At 36.2% G+C, this 18,384-nt stretch overlaps 1 protein-coding gene and 1 long non-coding RNA gene across 41 annotated transcripts in view; one reads left to right on the top strand and one right to left on the bottom strand.

The window, feature by feature from the left end:
* Positions 1 to 18,384, top strand: part of SLC4A4 (solute carrier family 4 member 4) — a 498,924-nt gene that overhangs the window by 366,355 nt on the left and 114,185 nt on the right. For all 40 annotated transcript variants that reach the window (XM_078367118.1, XM_078367121.1, XM_078367115.1 and 37 more), the window contains 4 exons: positions 1,088 to 1,242; positions 1,871 to 1,984; positions 4,241 to 4,415; positions 17,168 to 17,301. In XM_078367118.1, coding sequence (XP_078223244.1) covers positions 1,088 to 1,242; positions 1,871 to 1,984; positions 4,241 to 4,415; positions 17,168 to 17,301 — 578 coding nt within the window. The remainder of the gene's footprint in view (positions 1 to 1,087; positions 1,243 to 1,870; positions 1,985 to 4,240; positions 4,416 to 17,167; positions 17,302 to 18,384) is intronic.
* The window catches only part of LOC100394691 (uncharacterized), a 119,346-nt gene that overhangs the window by 18,624 nt on the left and 82,338 nt on the right, over positions 1 to 18,384 (bottom strand). The gene's annotated exons all lie outside the window — the stretch shown is intronic.

Genomic DNA, 18,384 nt, shown 5'->3' with positions numbered 1-18,384 from the left:
TATCTCATCTTTTATCAGGTATTCTAAAGCTTTCCCAGACAGCCTTTTTCTTACATCTTATTGGTTGGAACTGTTCATCTTTATCTGCACAGTTGGCTAGGAAGTGAATCTGTGACTTTCCAGCCTCTGTCATGGGAAGTAGCAAGAGAAAATAAGGTTAAAATAAAGTCAAGGGTGGCTGTATCTGCCACCAAAGGGTGCTGGCATTTTGTGTCACCCTTCCCTCAACCCCACAACCCCCAGACCATTAATGTTACTTAATTGATAGCTTAAAAAATTCTTTTCCAAGAGAAGTGATTTAGTCGAAATCTTTAAGAATAGGTAAGGGTATTGAACAGGGACCATCTTCTCTTCTGAAGACTGAAGAATTTGACATACGAAGTATGAAAGACTTAGGTTATGTATAAAGAGATTTCAGATCATCAGTTCTGTTAGAAAAATGGAACGATTGACAGGAGGGATTGTGTACATTTTGGAACCTCTTTCTTTGGAGATTGTATAAAAGATATGAAACACTTGCTGCATTGGATGGTTTTGTTGTTTCCTTGCTTAAAGATAGGCAGATGATCTACTATTCAAGGCCCTTTGACTAATGTGCTGCCAATATAACCCAGATTTTTCTTTTGTAAATATCTCACATTATTTATATGTTTGAGAACTCAGTGTTTGGGTGTTAACCTAATCTTAACATTCAGCTTGAACTTTTCCTTCTTGAGTTATGAGCAGTTTTTATCCCACTTGTTTTTATTTCAGGGAATGACTCTTAGTATGTTTCTCCAAACCATTTTAATCTGACTTCCATAGCAACTGTATTAGTAGTGGTACATGCCAGTGGGAGCAGAAAGGCAATGTTGTTTTACATTATTGGTAGGAAAGAAACCACATGAAAACAAAGCATTTTGTTCAAGCCTCTACCTCTATTCTTTGAAATTAGAATCCATATGCCTGTATTTTTGGGGGACAGACTGAATAATAGGGACTATGAGAGCATGGCTGTTATTACGGGTTGCATTCTTCAGGCTTGACATGGTGTGAAGCATGTGCAGAGGTCTCTCTTTGAATGAGCACATCTTTTATTATTCTTTAGGTGTTCCATGACATTGCTTATAAAGCAAAAGACAGGCACGACCTGATTGCTGGTATTGATGAGTTCCTAGATGAAGTCATTGTCCTTCCACCTGGGGAATGGGATCCGGCGATTAGGATAGAGCCTCCTAAGAGTCTTCCATCCTCTGACAAAAGGTAAATTATAGCCAGTTGATAGTTTTCAATTGCTGGGATGACTCTGAGAAGGAGATTGTGTTTTAAAAAAAAGTGAGGTCAGCCTATTGCTCTAATATTTTCAGGTTCCTGCTTAATTTGACATATTTTCCCAAATGGATCACTTATGTGCCTTGGCTTCACGTTTCCTCGACACTGTAAAATAAATGTTATGGGTATGACATTCTTCAGTTATTATAAATTGGAGATCTCAGATTACTACATAGGAATGTATCACAGACATTCTTTGGGGGATTTGGGGACTCCCTGTATATCTGGAAACATGAAGATGAGTCCTTGTAGATGTACATGGTTAAAAAATAGAGTAAAGTAGTTGAAGAGAAATAATTTTCTGGAATATTTTTTCCCAGTTGAAACAGTTTCCCTCTTATAAGATATACAGTTAATTCAGCTTTCCCATTCATCCAGTCATTTGTGTTGGCTCTAAATGCAACACTTAAAGAATTGCCTGTTAGGCAGCAGAAAGAAATAATGATCTTTCACCTTAAGGATTTTCACTCCATCTTTCCGTTAGCCAGTGCATGATACAGCTAAGAAGCAAATGAATAAAATAAACTAATATGCTCTTGGTGTCTGTTGTCTTGCTTAGAAAGAATATGTACTCAGGTGGAGAGAATGTTCAGATGAATGGGGATACGCCCCATGATGGAGGACATGGAGGAGGAGGACATGGGGATTGTGAAGAATTGCAGCGAACTGGACGGTAACTGACAGTTCCTTTTGCCATTCATGACGACATTCTCCTTAGGTGTAAATTTCCCTTCATCTTTCTGTCAGCATTTTATTCATCAGTTTGTTCATCTGTTCAGCCAACAAATATTTACAGTATAACAATTTGTCACAGGCATTGGGAATATAGCAGTGAATTAAATGATGCTGTCTTCCCATAGGGTCTTTTATTATAGTGACAAGACGTAAATAATAAGCAAATTAGTAAATGAGGTAATGGTTTTATGAGGAGAATTAAGGCAGAAGTAGGGACTTTGGGGATGGGAGTACTGTATTCCAGTTTTAGATAGAGTGTCCAGAGAAGGCCTTACAGAGAATGGCAACATTTGAGGAAAGTACTACAGGAGATGGGAGACAGACCATGTGGGTGTGGTGGGTGTGTAGGGGTGGGACTGCAACAGAGTGCCTGGTGTGTGGCAGGGCTGGCACCAAAGCGAGCAAGACTGGAGGGGAATGACTGTGGGCATGTTAGGGTCAGGGAGATGGCAGAGAACTGACTGATGTACCAGCCTTCACCTCTTGGCTTTCATAATTACATTTCTTGCCTGTATGTGTATTCAAAAGTGAGGAACATGATACAGGAATGAGTTCTCACTCTTCTGCCTCCTTAGCCTGAAGTTGGGAATTCAGGTTTTGTAAATTACTTCAGCTAATTTCTTTCCATGATAACTCTTCTTTCCCTACCATTAGATTCTTTCTTTTATTGGGGATTAAGTAAGTTTTTAAATGGGATACTTATTTTATAAAGATACAGTTTTTAAAAAACACTTCAAGGTTTTTGAAAATGAAAATGTATGTCATTTTAATATGCAATTGAATCTGAATGAAATGAAGTTATTTCCTTCTCCTGATGACCCACTTGGATTTCTCTTCCAAACTGACGGGATATTATTCCCCTCTCCTTTATTCTCAAAACATAGAAAACACAAAATCTTCTTTTCTCTCCTCTCCTACCTTTTTTTGAATAGTTTTTTTTTTTGTAAACTATTTTCATTAGGAATATCCTTTTCTTTTCTACAGATATGAGTTCTGGAATTTAATTTTTAATTTAATCAGAATCGATTTCATTCTTTTATATTTCACCTTTGCTAAATTCATTGATTGTCTGCAGTATGCTTGGTACCATGCACAGCCCTGTGAATTCTAAGAAAACTGAAGCAAGGCACTGAGTCAGCTAAAATCCAGTAGGAGCACAGACAGATAGATGGATAATCCTCATAAAGTATAATAGCCCAGAGTGGAAATATGAACCTTAAGTTCTAGGTCAAGACTTCAGAAAGGTGTTGAGCTTCATAATAGGGCATTCTAGGCAGAAGCCCTGGGGAAGACTGAGGTTAGAAGTTTGGTTGGGAGGGTGAGTAGACAGATGTGAAAGTCACTCAGCTGACCTGCTGACACTTGTCATGGGGTTCAGCTGCATTTCCTCCCATCACACACTTGCATGGCTTCCTCCCTTAGTTCCTTCAGGTCCTTACCTAGTCACCTTCTTGGAGGCCTCTTCTGGCCACTCTATCTAAAATCTCAACCACTTTTCTCCAGTACTACATAATGTTCTTCCCCATTTAGTTTTTCTCTTGATTTTTATCACTATGTGTTGTATTTATTCATTTATTATTATACAGTTATTCAATGTAGAATAATCCATATGTTCATTTATTATGCATTTATGCATTTATTGATGATTACTATTGTTGACCTCCTTTTGGTCCCCAGAGTAAACTCCATGAAAGCAGAGCTTTTTGACCCATGTTGTTCACTGTTGTGTCTTCAGTACTCGGAAAAGGGCCAGAGTGTGGGCAGGCGCTCAATAGCATTTATGGGATGAAAGAATGAATGATGAATAAATGAGTGAGTGAGTGAATGAATGAATGAGGGTGGAAGGATATGGTGGCAAGATGATGAAGGGCCTTATATGATCTGCTCACATATTTGGATGTTTTTCTCTAGGCAATGAAAAATTTTAATGTATTTACATAGTTCACTTTTATCTAAAGACCAACTGGCTGGTCTTTAGGAAATGCAACACCTAATTCGGTGATCCAAAAATAAAAAGATAGAAGAAAATTTATTCCTTTATAGTTTTCTGGTTTCATCATAAGTGGTTAAGTAGTATCTTATCACTGATTCAAGCATTTTAAATATGTTATGTTTGATTTAATGAGTTACCTCTTGATTCATTTTATAGTCATTTACTTTACATTTAGTAGATGTTTGCATTCTCTTTGCCCAGGTTCTGTGGTGGACTAATTAAAGACATAAAGAGGAAAGCACCATTTTTTGCCAGCGATTTTTATGATGCTTTAAATATTCAAGCTCTTTCGGCAATTCTCTTCATTTATCTGGCAACTGTAACTAATGCTATCACTTTTGGAGGACTGCTTGGGGATGCCACTGACAACATGCAGGTGGGTATGGTTTTGGGGAGGACACAAATAGTACAGCCCAGATTGCCTTCCTCACCCCTACAGCTCAGTTAGAAGCAGATGGCCTTTCAGTTACTCAGCGTGATTTTCTTTCTTTTGCTGGATGCTGCATTTTACTTTGCTTCTGGCCTGCTGCTGTATTTCCAGCATTTTAGTAATTATAAAAATAGCTCGATGAAATCTGGCTTGAGTCACAAGTGGGGAAAGGAAGGGAAGGAAATGAGGATATACAATTCTATTTGGGCAAAAGCTTATCAGCTGCTTTAATTTTGTTCAGTGCACAAGGTTTAGACCTTCTACTTTGGCTATGTGGAACATATTCTGTTAAGCTTGATGATTACACTTTCTTTAGGAATATGTGATTAGCCTAATTTTACATATGAGCAAATAGCATGAAACCATTGAGTGATTTGCTCAAAGTTGGGTTTGCATGTTTTCCGGGTTTGCATGTTTACCGGTATAATTGGTTTCAATGAATTCAAGCTAACAGTTGTATCTCCTGTAGGTGGACCTGATTCTCATTAAGCTGTAAAGACTCTGGCTTGACTTATTTTGTATGATTAATTGTAACTACAATTAGTTGTTTGCTTCTCAGATAGCATTTTCCTTCCCTTTGTAACAATAATAGCTAAAGTTTTGATGATAGAAAAGATGCTTTTGATTCCCTCCATCAACAGAAAAATATATCCAGAGCTGTTTTTAGTTGATCCAGTCATTTGAAAAAAAGGTATTGTGCTAGGTGATGAATACAGAGTAATGAATGAAGTTATATTCTTATGAAAAGGACCAGATTCAAGCCTTTTTCACACATTGCCCTTCCACTTTACTATTATTCTATGACATATGGGGCATTCATAAGTGGTGCCAGCCAGCTTTGTATGATTATTTTTAATGCAGCTGATTCCAGAGGATTGGTTTTTTTTCTACTTTGGTTTTCTTTCCTGGGCACAGGCATGTTTAAGATTTTTGTCTAAATACAGAAATACTATGGAGATTATAGCATCTATGTTGAGCTAAGTAAAAAGGGAGAAATTATACAATTGTATTTTATTTTGTTAAGTGTACTTTTATCTTTTAGTGCTTATCTATCACTGAGTAGCATGTTACCCCAAAACTCAGAGGCTTGAAACAACCATCTTATTAGTCTCTTTCATGGTTTTGGTGGTGGGTTGGCTCAGCTGAGTGGTTCTCTCTTTGGTCCGTCATACACTTGCAGTCAGATGGCAGCAGAGGTTGAGGTCACGCAACAGCTTCTTTACTTATGTGTTGGTGCCTAAGCTAGAATGTCCGGAATATTTGGGGTCTGGAAACTCACTCCGTGATTTCTCCACATAGCTAACTTTGGCTTTCTTACAGCAGGGGGACTGTGATGCCGTCTAAGAGCTCATGCTCTATCAGAGTCAGTGACCACTCAGCTTTGTTTTTTTTCCCACATGAATGTGTACCCAGTATTGCTTTATTTTCTGATTTTCAAAGAGAGGCTGAAAATTCTAATTCTTAATGAAACCAGTCATTTTAAATTATTGGCAACTGATTAACATTTTAGAAAATAACATCATGCTGGTCAAAGAACATTTATCTCTGTGTTACCAGTGAGAGACCTGCAGCATGGTTTGTAAAAACCGACTCTAATGGGACATAGAGTTGAAATATACAGTGCGTTTTTTTTCCTTTTCCCTCATTTGTAAGACAAGAATGAATAAATTATAGTACTGATGTCAGTAATAGAATTTTTATAAAGTTTGATCTATATCCAAGTTGGGCAGCTATTCTTCATCTAAATGACAGCATAAGGATAACTGAAACAGATAGTTTGAGAAAACAAATGGAGAAGATGGCACTGGGGAAACACCCTATGGCCAGCTTGAAGAAGATAACACAGTCAGCCACATGTTAAGAAAATAGAAGAAAGCTGTGATTTTGAGAGGGCGGTAAGAACAAAACTGTCTTCCGTCTGTCAGAATGTACAGAGACTTTCTTGTGTTGTGCAGATAAGTTTTAGACTTTTTTTGATGGACATTCTCATTGAGATGGGACATTGCAGTACTACCTATGGGTATTAGTTTATTATCTTTTTTGAATTGAATTGTAATTCTTTGCAATCTCGTAAGACTTGGCTTTACAATGTTGCATCTGACTCTAGAGAATAAGTCTGTTCAGGTCCGTTTCGATCCCTTCTATGTGTATGAACTTCTATATGAATAAGTTTTGGCAAAGTAGAGGACTCTATTATGTAACATATATAGTTAACTGGCATTTTTTTCCTCTGTGATATATGACCTGAAAAAGGCCTTGCTGGTGGAATTAGCTATTTTCTGGGTTGTAAAAATTTCAGGAGAAATGCATATGCTTTTAGTGCTTAAGGATGTTAAATAGTCCACTAAAATAACTATTTGTTGGAAGTGACTCCTAGGAGTTGACTTTCAAATTTATGGGGAATTTTTCCAGGTGTAATTTGATTATTTTATTAATAGATTTTTTAACCTCCATTGATTATTTCACTGAAACTGTAGATGGATTATTTTAAAGGTTTCTGTGAGTGAAAATACTGAAGAACATACTTTTCACCCCCTTTCGAAGCTTTTTTCCCTTAAAAAATATATTGGCAATGTCTTTCTTCTAGACTACAGTTTGATACATCTAAAAGTCACAGTAGATGATAGAAACACTGAAAAAAGTAGATAGAAAATTAATGACTGTTAATATAAATTAGTTGAACTGAAACTCAAGAAATATTAATAATTTTATCTATTTTAAGAACTAGGGAGTAAGGTGATTTAAAATGTGGAAGATAATCTCTTCATTAAAAGGGTGTGGACTTTGCCACTCAAAATTTTTTATTTTCTGGCAGGAGAAGTCTTCTTGACCTGTGATTAGGTTAAGAAAATATTTTTATGGATTTGGTGGTAAGGCCTAGGTCATTTTACAGGTCTACGGCAGAAGTTGACTTGTTTCTTTGCAAATATTTATGGAGTGTCTACTATGTGTTTGACACTGTTTTAAGTGCTGGAGATAAAGATAGATGAGCAAAATAGACAAGAATTCCAATTTTGAATCCCAGTTATAGTGTCGAGTGTTGATGAAAACAGTCTTTTTCAGTTACCCCAAGAGATATTAGTAGTCGTATATAGTGGGCTTATTTGGGGGGTGAAATCCTCTGGCTTCACTTGCTTTTCTAAACACTAGACCAAGACTAAGCAGAAATGCATTGGCAGAGCCTGAAATAATCTGCCGTTGTGTCACATGCCTTCATAAATGTGGCAGTGGGTTATTCTCAAAAGCACAGGCAGCTCAAATGAGTCAACTGAGAAGCGTCCTTGCTTCTAAAGGCAGACAGCTCAGAGATAGTTCACATAGGGCCTTTATTGTTAGGCTACAAATAGACATGGGTGCTGGGTAGAAACGTGTTGTGAAAACACAGATGAGTCACTGCATGGCTGTTGTCTAAGCAAACTCTTCTGCCAGCTTCTGTTCAGAAGGTCTTGCCTGCTTGAAGCATTTATCTTAGAGCATATATATACACATATATAATTAGAAGCAGATTATTTTGGGAGCTATGTAGATTATTTCTCATGAAATTATGTTCAAAATAGAACAGTTTAGTCTACAGTGGCTCTAAGTACAGTCATAGAATTATAATGCTGACATAGATGATTGTATGAATTTCCCAGTTTGGGGGACACATTTTGGCCATTAGGCTGCTCTGAGAGAACTCTGGGACTTACAGAATGGGTTTTCACAAATTTCTTGTTAAATGTAGCATAAAGTTTAGCTGGGGTTTCTTTGAGTAACTGAACCACTCAGCCAAGAGTTGACCTTATATTTATCTTGGTTGCAACCCTGGCTTGTGACTGTTTCCTTTCTCTATAGTTCAGCAATGGAGGACTAGAACATAAGCTTTCTGAAGTCCAAGAATTGTAAGACACTCTTACTATCCTTTTCTTATAGTAAGTCCCACAGTAATGCTCTGGTCTGCTTGTCATATTTTCAGGCAGACAAATGCTTTTCAGCCTTACCGTCCTAAACAGCATGTCCCCTTCAATAACTAAACTCTGTAATCATGCTTGCCAACTCACTGCATTATTACAGTCATTCCTCGATATCAGCAGAGGATTGGTTCTAGAACTTCTTTTCCTCCTGTGGATACTAAAGGTCATGGATGTATAAATGGCTTTTACAAAACAGGGTACTATTTGTGTATTACCTTTGCACATACATATATTTTAAATTATCTCTAGATTACTTATAATGCCTAATACAGTGCAAATACTATGAAACATGTTATACAATATTTCAGATTTTGTATTGGTTTTTATTATTTTTTATTTTTACTTTTTCCTATTTTTTGATCTGCAGTTGGTAGAATCCACTGATGTGGAACCCACACATATGGATGGGCCGATTCATTTATATTCTTGCTTGCCAAACAAGTATACTGCTCGATTCATTTTGCTACTTCTAATTAAATTGTTAAATGTCAGGGTATAAATGTATTTCTGTAGAATTTATTACTTCTATGAGTTTTTCATTCTAAGTACTATCTGAATGGAACCTTAATGTGAACTAAATCAACAAATATTTATGGATTACTGTAGTCTATGGGCAAGATACTTATACAAGAAATACTTTTTGATACCTTCTGACAAGTCTCATATTATTTAAAAAATTGTTTCTTTTAGTGTTATGAAAGACAGAAAAGTATTTTAATTAAAATCTACATTGTTGATTGTGAATGAATAAGCATAGTCTAGAGTGAAGACTGAGTGAAGAATGTAATTTTAATTTTTTTCCAGGAGTAAATATAATCCTATTTTCATAAACCTTTTAGCAAAAGAATACAGTAAGATTTTTAGATTCTGTGAATTTTGTGATATTTATGGAGCTTAACAGAGCACATTTTAAGGGAACTTGTCTCATAATAAGGAACATTTATAGCTGGCATCTCCAAATTTGAAACTTTATTTCAACATAAAGCCGTGCTGAGAATATTTAATCAATCTGCTTAAGTTGGAACTATATCATTCTTACTCACATGTGATGTTCCTTGATAAGACAGACACATCTTTACAAAGCCTATTATGTGTAATTTATAACAGCAAGATTAAAGCAAATTGGTAATTGCTTTACTATACTGAGAATTGTACATGAATTTCAATTTAGCTGAGTGTTGTACTTTGGCACCAAAATGCATTTCCTCCTTGAAGTGAAAATATAAGGTGACATTATTCCACACTATCAACATATTCCACTTTCAAAGTTAGATAGAGATGGTTTGTTGGAATGACACAATTTTGATAGGTAAAAATAAATAGACCTATTTAATGACAAAATAAGGATTTTGCATTACTTGGTTACCTCTAAAATTTATTAGCTACTTCTTCTTCCTGAAAGGAACTTTAAATAATGTACTCTGCTTCATGTGCAAATTGTGAATTAAATCCTATTTGATTGAGGTTAAGTAATGTGTATTTGGTGGGTTGTTTGATTTGAAAGACCTTTGTCACCCTATTTTCTTGGCGATCAGAAAATGATAGTGATTTAGTCAGGGTCATGGGAAGTCTCAACTGATGCTAAATTCTAATTCTTATTGTGTATTAGGCTTGCAACTGTTTTGAGAATAAGATGTAATTACGTATTGTAAAAAATTCCAAAAATCTAGAAAAATAATGTAGAAGGGAATTTTACCCTTAAACCCATCACCCATAATTTATCATCATTAACATTTTTATGAACATTTTCCCGTACATCTTAAAGTTTATGTGTATACAGATATATAGGCTTTTATATAAATAAGATCCCATATGTGCTGTTACATAACTTCAGTATTTCATGAATGTCTTTCCACTTTAGTATGAATATTTAACATCATTTTTAATGACTATATATACACATATATATACACACATGATGCATGTGCCATAATTTACTATAACAGAGCCCCTTTTAGTAGACGTTTAGTTTTTCCCAGTTTGTTATAAACAAAAAAGTGTAGATGATTAACTACATTTTTATTCTTTGTGATTACCTTCGTAGGGCAAATTTCTAGCAGAATGATTGCAAGATATGCTCATGTTATTTTTTGATATTTGTTTCAAATATGCTACACATGGTCATACCAGTTTATACTTCTACCAGTAATGGGCACTTGCTCATACCCTTGTGAAAACAGAATTTTGTCCCATATTCTCATTTTCGTCATTCTGTGGGTTGAAAACTGATGGTTCATTTTATTTAATTTAAATTTCTTTGATTACTTAGTGAGGGTGAATCTGTCACATTTTTATTGATTACGTGCTCTACTTCTTTATACTTGTATCATTGGTATATTTTCCTTTTGGGGCAGTTAGGGTTTTTTTTCATTGACTTAGAAGAACTCTGTGTATAATAAGGATACTTTCTCTTTGCTTGTGAGAAATATTACAAAAGATATATTTTTTAGAGCTACCATATGTCTTTTAACCTTATTTATGATTTCTTTTGTGTATAGATTTTAATTTTTATGTAGACATAATCATTAATTTTTTAGTAGTTTCTTACTTTTATGATATATTTAGAGAGGCTTTCCCTACCCCAAGATTAAAAAAATATTTACCACATATTTTAGTTCTTTTCTGTTTTTGTTTAAATTTTTTATCCATCTGGAATTGGTTTTTGTGTAAGGTTATACTGGCCTAACGTTTCTGATGATCTAGATACATATTCACAGCTCTTCAAACAAACAAAAAAAAATTAGAAAGGTCTCCATGTCTTACCATCCAGTCTATTAGACTTGGAGTTGAAACTCTTGGTAAGATTTTTGGCTTGTACTTTTTATCAAGCAGGGAGATAATTTGTCTTTCAAGTCTTGCCTTTTTTTTTCACTTCCTGTTGAGTATTGTAAACAGAAATCCTGCTTATGACGACAAAGTACTGTAGGCAAAGTGGATGGCTATAAGGACCTGGCAGCTGTGATGTGTCAGGACAGAAGCCACTGATTTATAGGCTGTGCCTACACACAAGGGAAATGAAAAACGAGGGTTGTATATCCAGTCTTCTTCCCCAGTGTAGATGAATGGTGTGCGTGACCAATCGTTACTGCTGTTCTGAAGGAGAAGGGGAGGTACATCTCACATTTGGGCCACATGGGAATCACTTGGGGAACTTAAGAAGATACTGATTCCCTACACATTATTTTCACTGGTCCTGACTTGTTTAGGGTGGAAATAATCAGTATTTTTTTCTTATTAAAAAAGCTTCTGAGATAACTCTCATATGACCCAGATTTGCTTTAGATACTTGAATCATTTCTCCACTTATTTTTGATCACGTGGCTTGGCTTGTGCTGGTGATCTGACATCAAAGCTCATAGAGGTAATTCAGCTCTGACTGCTTATTTCCAGTGGCATTGGGCTACCTCATAATTCCTGACTAAACTTTAGCTTCAAGGGCCTATCTAGAGAAATTTAATTTTATTATTTATTATTCAATATGCTGCAGATTTCCTTATGAACACCACCAAAAGGGCTAGCATTTCTTTGTACTCTTATAAACAAAAAAATTTATAAAGTCTGAAACATGAAAATAATGCCGTTAAATACTTTACCATTTGATGCCACCTAAATATTTTATTTTCCATACTTTAGTGTGTTGAAAATTGTCAAAAGAAATAGAAATCTTTTTGTTTTCCTAGGCTGTTGTGCAACTTTTCTCCTTAGCCTTTTTTCTCCTTCTGTTATTGTCATTCATCTTCCCTAATTGGGGTTATAATTATTAATCCAAATAATAAAGTCCATAATAAAAAAGAACATAAAAAGTCGCTTTTTAGTGTTATATGAAGAAAGCAAAGTGCAGTAAAGTCAAAGTTGACCGCACCGATTTTAAATATTTAATGTTTTATCATCTTGAATGTGTTTGCTTTGCATTAGCCATGACAGGTAATGGTGGCCCCAACAGACCTTGTCCCAAGTTGCTCAAAGACATAAAAGTCTGATATTACAAATTGTGATTGGCTTTTAATTTAGAATCTTGCTCCTATGGTCTGATTTCTTTTAGTAAAATGTATGTTTTACTAAAACATAGTAAATTGGGACTTGTCCTAATTTCTTGACTTTTAAAAAACAAGGGCTATCCATGGTTTAATTTTATACCCTAATACAAGCTGAAAAAGATTCACAATTTTTTTTGAATATGGATTTCAACTTCACTGCTGAAAAGTAAAACAAGCTATTTTGTTTATTATCATTGTCTTGCATGTGATGCAAAGGAATGAAAAGAAGCAGCCCTCAATGGCTATAGTGTTGCATCTAAGACTTCTGTAGATTTAAAAATTTGCTGTGGGAAATACTGTCGACCTAAAGAGACTTCTTTTCACCTATTTCTTCTAAAGACTAATTTTTATCTTTTCACATTATTTCTTTTGTCTTTCTTTTTATCTCCTTTGTCTCTTGAAGGAAAGAGAAATAATAGAGAGAGGTTGAAAAGAAAAATACGAAGAGCAGCCAAGGAAAAGAAATCAACATTAGATTGTATCTCTGCTTTATGTGAACCTCTGTTCTTAGCTCTTTACATATTATTGTTTCATTTTATCCAAATAATTATCCTTGAAGTAGCTGTTGACTTTACAGAAGAGAAGTAGGATTTAGAAATGTTACCCAGTTGGTCACTGGTAGAACTGAAATTTAAATTCAGATGTCCCTTACTCCAAGACATGTTCTTTGTGCTGAGCCACCTGGAAGAGATTTTAGATGTTATCCAGTCTAACCTCCTCATCTTTTTCTTTTTCTTTTTTTTTTTTTGAGATTGTCACCTGGGCTTGAGTGTAGTGGTGTGATCCCAGCTCACTGCAACCTCTGCCCCTGGGTTCAAGCAATTCTCCTGCCTTGCCTCCTGAGTAGCTGGAACTACAGGCATGCACCATCATGCCCAGCTAATTTTTGAGATTTTAGTAGAGATGGAGTTTCTCCAATTTGGCCAGGCTGGTCTCAAACTCCTGCCCTCAGGTGATCTGTCTACCTCAGCCTCTCAAAGTGCTGGGATTACAGGCATAAGCCTCCTCTCCTGGCCGTCATCTAATATTTAAATAAGTACAGTGTACACATATGGTTGCCATATATCAAGAAGGTTTTTATCAGTCAGAGACTATGCTAAGCACTTTACATACATGATCTGATCTATGTGCATACTAACTTCAGGAAGCAGAGATAGGTTAAATAACCTGTTTAAATTCATTGATCTAGGAAATAATATGGTATAGATGTCAATCTGGGATTGTCTGACTCCAGAGTCCAGTACTCTACTATTGTGTTTCAGTTTTTTCTTCATAAAAATACTGCAGTTGACTGAGGTGAAGTGACATTCATAAGACCATCAGCTCCCTTTGGCAGAACAGAGCCTAGACGCCAGATTTCTGACTGCCATTTTTCTGCTCTTTCTACTGTTCCACAGTGGTGTCATATGATCAGAAGTGGAATAAAATGAAAGCCCAACCAGAACGGACTAGAGCACTTTGTGGGATGTGATTGCTCCACACCTCAGAGCTCAGCTGTCTACAGCATCATAAATTGCTAGGGAATTTGTTCCTCTGAACAATCAGGTGTAGAAATGACTTTATGAGTTATGGCTTTTAAAACTATACATATCCACACATTGTTTTCCTTTTCATATCAGTGAACACTGAATATAATAAATCAGAAAAGAAGTTTCTGATAGTTCACCTTATAAATTGCTTTAAACTTGAGTTACAGTTAAACTAGAGTTATTCATTACACATTATTTTAAAAATTTCTGTATTATAAAGAGGGAAATGTCAAATAGTTCTTTTCTCAGAAATGCTGGAAGCATCTCTAAGTTTAAGCAAGTTTCCAGTACAGTGTGTTTCATAAATAACCTGTCTCTGTTTCAAAATTGTCAGCAACAGAATGGAAACTGTAGCACTTACCAAAGGATCAAGTGCTGAAATAAAAATAATCTGCCTTTTAACAGTCACATGGCTTCCATAAATCACAGTGGTTTTCTGGAAGAAATTGGTTGTTATCTTTACTGAATGAGCAACAACGCCTGTTGACCTTTGATAAGTGGAACATAGACTGTGATTTGGGCCTTGCTTCTTGGTTCCCTTAGCATTTGCTGTATGCCTGCAGAGCACATGTAGAGATGGTGGATAGCATGATGAGAGAAGAAGAAACGTGGATGATGCCAGGAGACCTCATTCCTGTCCTCTCAGAGATTAATAGCTGTGTCAAATCAAGTAGAGAAAGCGAAATCTCTCCTTCTGTATTGCTCCTTTCCCTTTTATATTTCCCCTTACACCCAGTCAGTGCCATGTTTTGACCCTATGGTAGTGATGAGAAATATTACTCCTTGCTTGATAAAGAATGATGCAGTATATCTGCCTATCACATGCACCCAGAGTGTGGCTTGTCCTGCCACAGGAGACATTCAGTTTTCTACCTTTCATCTTATACATACACTGGTATAAGTTGTAAAAAAAAGAAAAATAAATTATAAAGACATAGAAAGCCTACTTTCTATGCACAAGGGTTGGAATCCCAGCCTATGGTACACCTTTCATCCTTGCCAGGGGTGAAGTGTGGTTGGGCAAGTACATGCGCCAAAGACCCAAAGACTTTTTGTGTCACATTGAATGTGAATTTGTTCATATCACTTAACTCCCCTGAATCTCCCTGTCTACATGTTTAAGAAATCAAGGCAAATGCTATTTGTTGGCATAGGAGAACCCTTTTCTGTCTTCTCTGGATAACTACATTTGGTTCTGCTGCCCTTCCTTGTTATTCTGGTTTCTGTCCCTGTGAGGAAGAATAAGCAAGATACTCTCTCCACAGAACAGCTATAAATAATGAGATGGCACCATTCAGCTGTGCCCTGGACCTACATCCATGTAAATGGAAGTCCCTATGGGACCTTCCTACCAGACTTCAAACCTAGTTTCTGTATAAACTGAAATTGTTCTGGATTGTTTCAGAGTGTGTTTATTTGCCATAGAAAAACCAGTCTTACTACTTAATTGTCAACTCTTGTTTTTTATCCACCACTGTCTCAACTCCATTATTACCTAGTGCTGATCTAAAGGATTTTCATTTGTTTTCTGAAGTGAATTCTACCCTAAAAAGAGGAGGATGTGCTATTGCTAATGTCGGTCTATGGAGAATCTTACTGTCTTGGAAGTAGTGTAAGAAATATTTTTAATAATCATTGTAATAATGGTCTACTAAGCTTTTGATGAACTTACTGTGTTTAAGTATTGTAAGTTGATTAAAAAATTTCTTCTTAATCATTTTATATATATATTTTCTTTAAAAATGATAAGTGAATGAGAAGTTGCTGGAGAACTTTTGGGGCAGTGGAAAGAGGTGGCCTAGTGAGGCTGACAGATGGAGAGGTCAACTTGGGGGTTGAGGGTCACAGGTAATGACTGAGGGGTGCTGCAGACTCCCCCGAAATCCACTCTCCTCTAGTCAGGGGGTGGTTTCAATTAAAAGGCTTGTTTTATGTGGCATAAATCATACATCTAAGAACAGGTAATTTGTTTAATTGAAGAAAGAACTCTTCCTATACCAACAGAGATCACATGATTTTGCTTCACTGTTTGATCTACCACTGAATATATTATTGTGTCCTTTAAAGCTACGGAATTTCTTTACTCATTTGAAAATGTTTTATTTCGCAAATTAAATGTTCAGATTTATAGCTTCATGTGTTAATAAAGGCTCTCTGTCATCTTTTGATGTTTAAAAGTCATGTCTTTATAAAATATTATTTTAAGCCTACGAAACAACCTTCCTACAAATACACATGTGCTTATCTATAGGTTGGTGCAAAAATAATCACGCTTTTGGCTGCGATGACTAATAACTAAAGCTGGAAATAATGAAAAATATAGGAAACAGGCTAGATTGTCATCCTTGAAAGCGTTGGTCCTGAGTGATGTGATTAGGAAAGTTAGGACAGTTTCGTAAGTCAGTGACCCTGGTTGACATGCTGTCTTTGTTTTTATTAAGCTAAAGGAAAATAATGGGTAGATTTCCACAGATGTAATTAAAAGAAAATGTGGCCATAAAAGACTACCTATTTATGTTCCAGCACCTATATTTTCTTTAGAAATAGTTAATTGAAGCTCGTATATAAGTTTACATTGGACAATGAAAATATAATGAGAATGTCTTTTGAAATTGGTGTCTTAGAAATTGCAGAATGGAGGACAAATCACTATTTTGGTCCTCTTTGTTTCCCTCTCTTCTTCAAAGGCATTTCTCTAGGAAAAAATAAACAGCTTTTGTGCATAAAAGATAGCTACTTATAAGTGTTTACTATGTGCAAGGTGAAATCAGGCTAAAACACTCTGGTTTTTCATTCCCTAAAATCAGGGAATCACAAAGAGAAAAATGCCAGCAAAAATACCAAGTCACTTCTAACCACTTGAATTTTATGTCTAGAAGCTTCTATCAGTATTTTAATAAGGATCAGAGCCACCTTTTGCATTGTACTCACCAGTCACTATAGTAATTACAGTGCTTTAGAGAAGGTTGACCCTTGAAGTAGGGAACAATAACTAAATGGCATGCAAGTGAAATAAATAGTGGCAATATGCATATTGGTAAGTCTTTGGTCTTCATTCTTGATACGTTTCCTAAGACCCCCCTAATAGTATATCCATGTGGCTTTATTTGCTTAGAGACATCACAAATGAGAAGAAAAAGAAGACGTGCCATTTAACATCTGTATTTTCTTTCTTTTAGGGCGTGTTGGAGAGTTTCTTGGGCACTGCTGTCTCTGGAGCCATCTTTTGCCTTTTTGCTGGTCAACCACTCACTATTCTGAGCAGCACTGGACCTGTCCTAGTTTTTGAAAGGCTCCTATTTAATTTCAGCAAGTATGTATATACATATTTAATTAAAAATTAGAATTGCTTAATTGTAGAACCTTTTATAGCTTAGATAGAGCACAGAAGAGTGATTAGGCAGATCCAAGAATCACTCAGCATACTGGAATGTTCAGATGGGAGAGGTGAAAGGGCCTTAGCAATCAGGTAGCCACCACTTGTTTCGTATGTGAATGGACTGAGGCTCTTACGTGGTGTGCGTCCTTGCTCCCTCCCCACTTACTCTCTTTCCTGTTGTTCTGCCTTGTGCTCTAGGGGCTGATGCCTGTGGATGGCAACACCCATGCCCCTTTGCCTTTTGGCTTCCTCTTGGGTTTGGTTATTGGGGAGTACCAGCAGGGCAGGAAGAGAGAGAGACAGGTCTGAGTATGTCTGCCTTTCTCCAGCTTACCGTCTGCTTTAGCACAGCAGTCTGGCAGTGCTTATTCCAGAGGACTGTAGTCCCTGTCGAGTGGCTTATCTACCTTGACTCTAGCCTTCTCCAGGCTCTGGTAGCTCTGTTCCTTCGCTGGCCTTTTCAAGCCTGAAGTTATTAGTGGCTTCCTGCTGTTGATGGTCTCTGAGTGCCTTGCCACTCATTGTTACGTCAGAATGCCTTCTATTTCCTGCCATGATCCTGAATGATATGCTAGAGAAATTAAATTGATTAAGTTCACATCATTCAATAATGAAAGAGACTGGATGTGTTTACTTGGTTCACTGCTCCTAACTCCAGTTGTGTGTTCTTAACTAAAGATAGCTTCCAAAACTCAGCTGAATAAATACCTAATATTTATTGAGAGCTGATCATGTACCAAATATTATCCTAAGCACTTTACATGTACTAACTCATTTAATTCTTACAGCAATCCTGTGAGGTAGGGACCATCCTGATTTATAGATGAAAAAGCAAATACAGGAAATAAAAGTAAATTGCCTAATATTACATCACAAATCATTGGTAGGGCTGGGATATGAATTCCTGCTTTCTGACTCCAGAGTCCACGTCTCTTCAGGAATCACTAGACATTTCAAACAGGCATCGCAATTAAGATATCAACATTTTCTTTTAGAAATTGATGGATCATTTTAAGA

This window comes from Callithrix jacchus, chromosome 3 (genome assembly GCF_049354715.1).
Source record: "Callithrix jacchus isolate 240 chromosome 3, calJac240_pri, whole genome shotgun sequence".
Classification (NCBI taxonomy): domain Eukaryota; kingdom Metazoa; phylum Chordata; class Mammalia; order Primates; family Cebidae; genus Callithrix; species Callithrix jacchus.
This window is presented reverse-complemented; position numbering and strand designations above follow the sequence as displayed.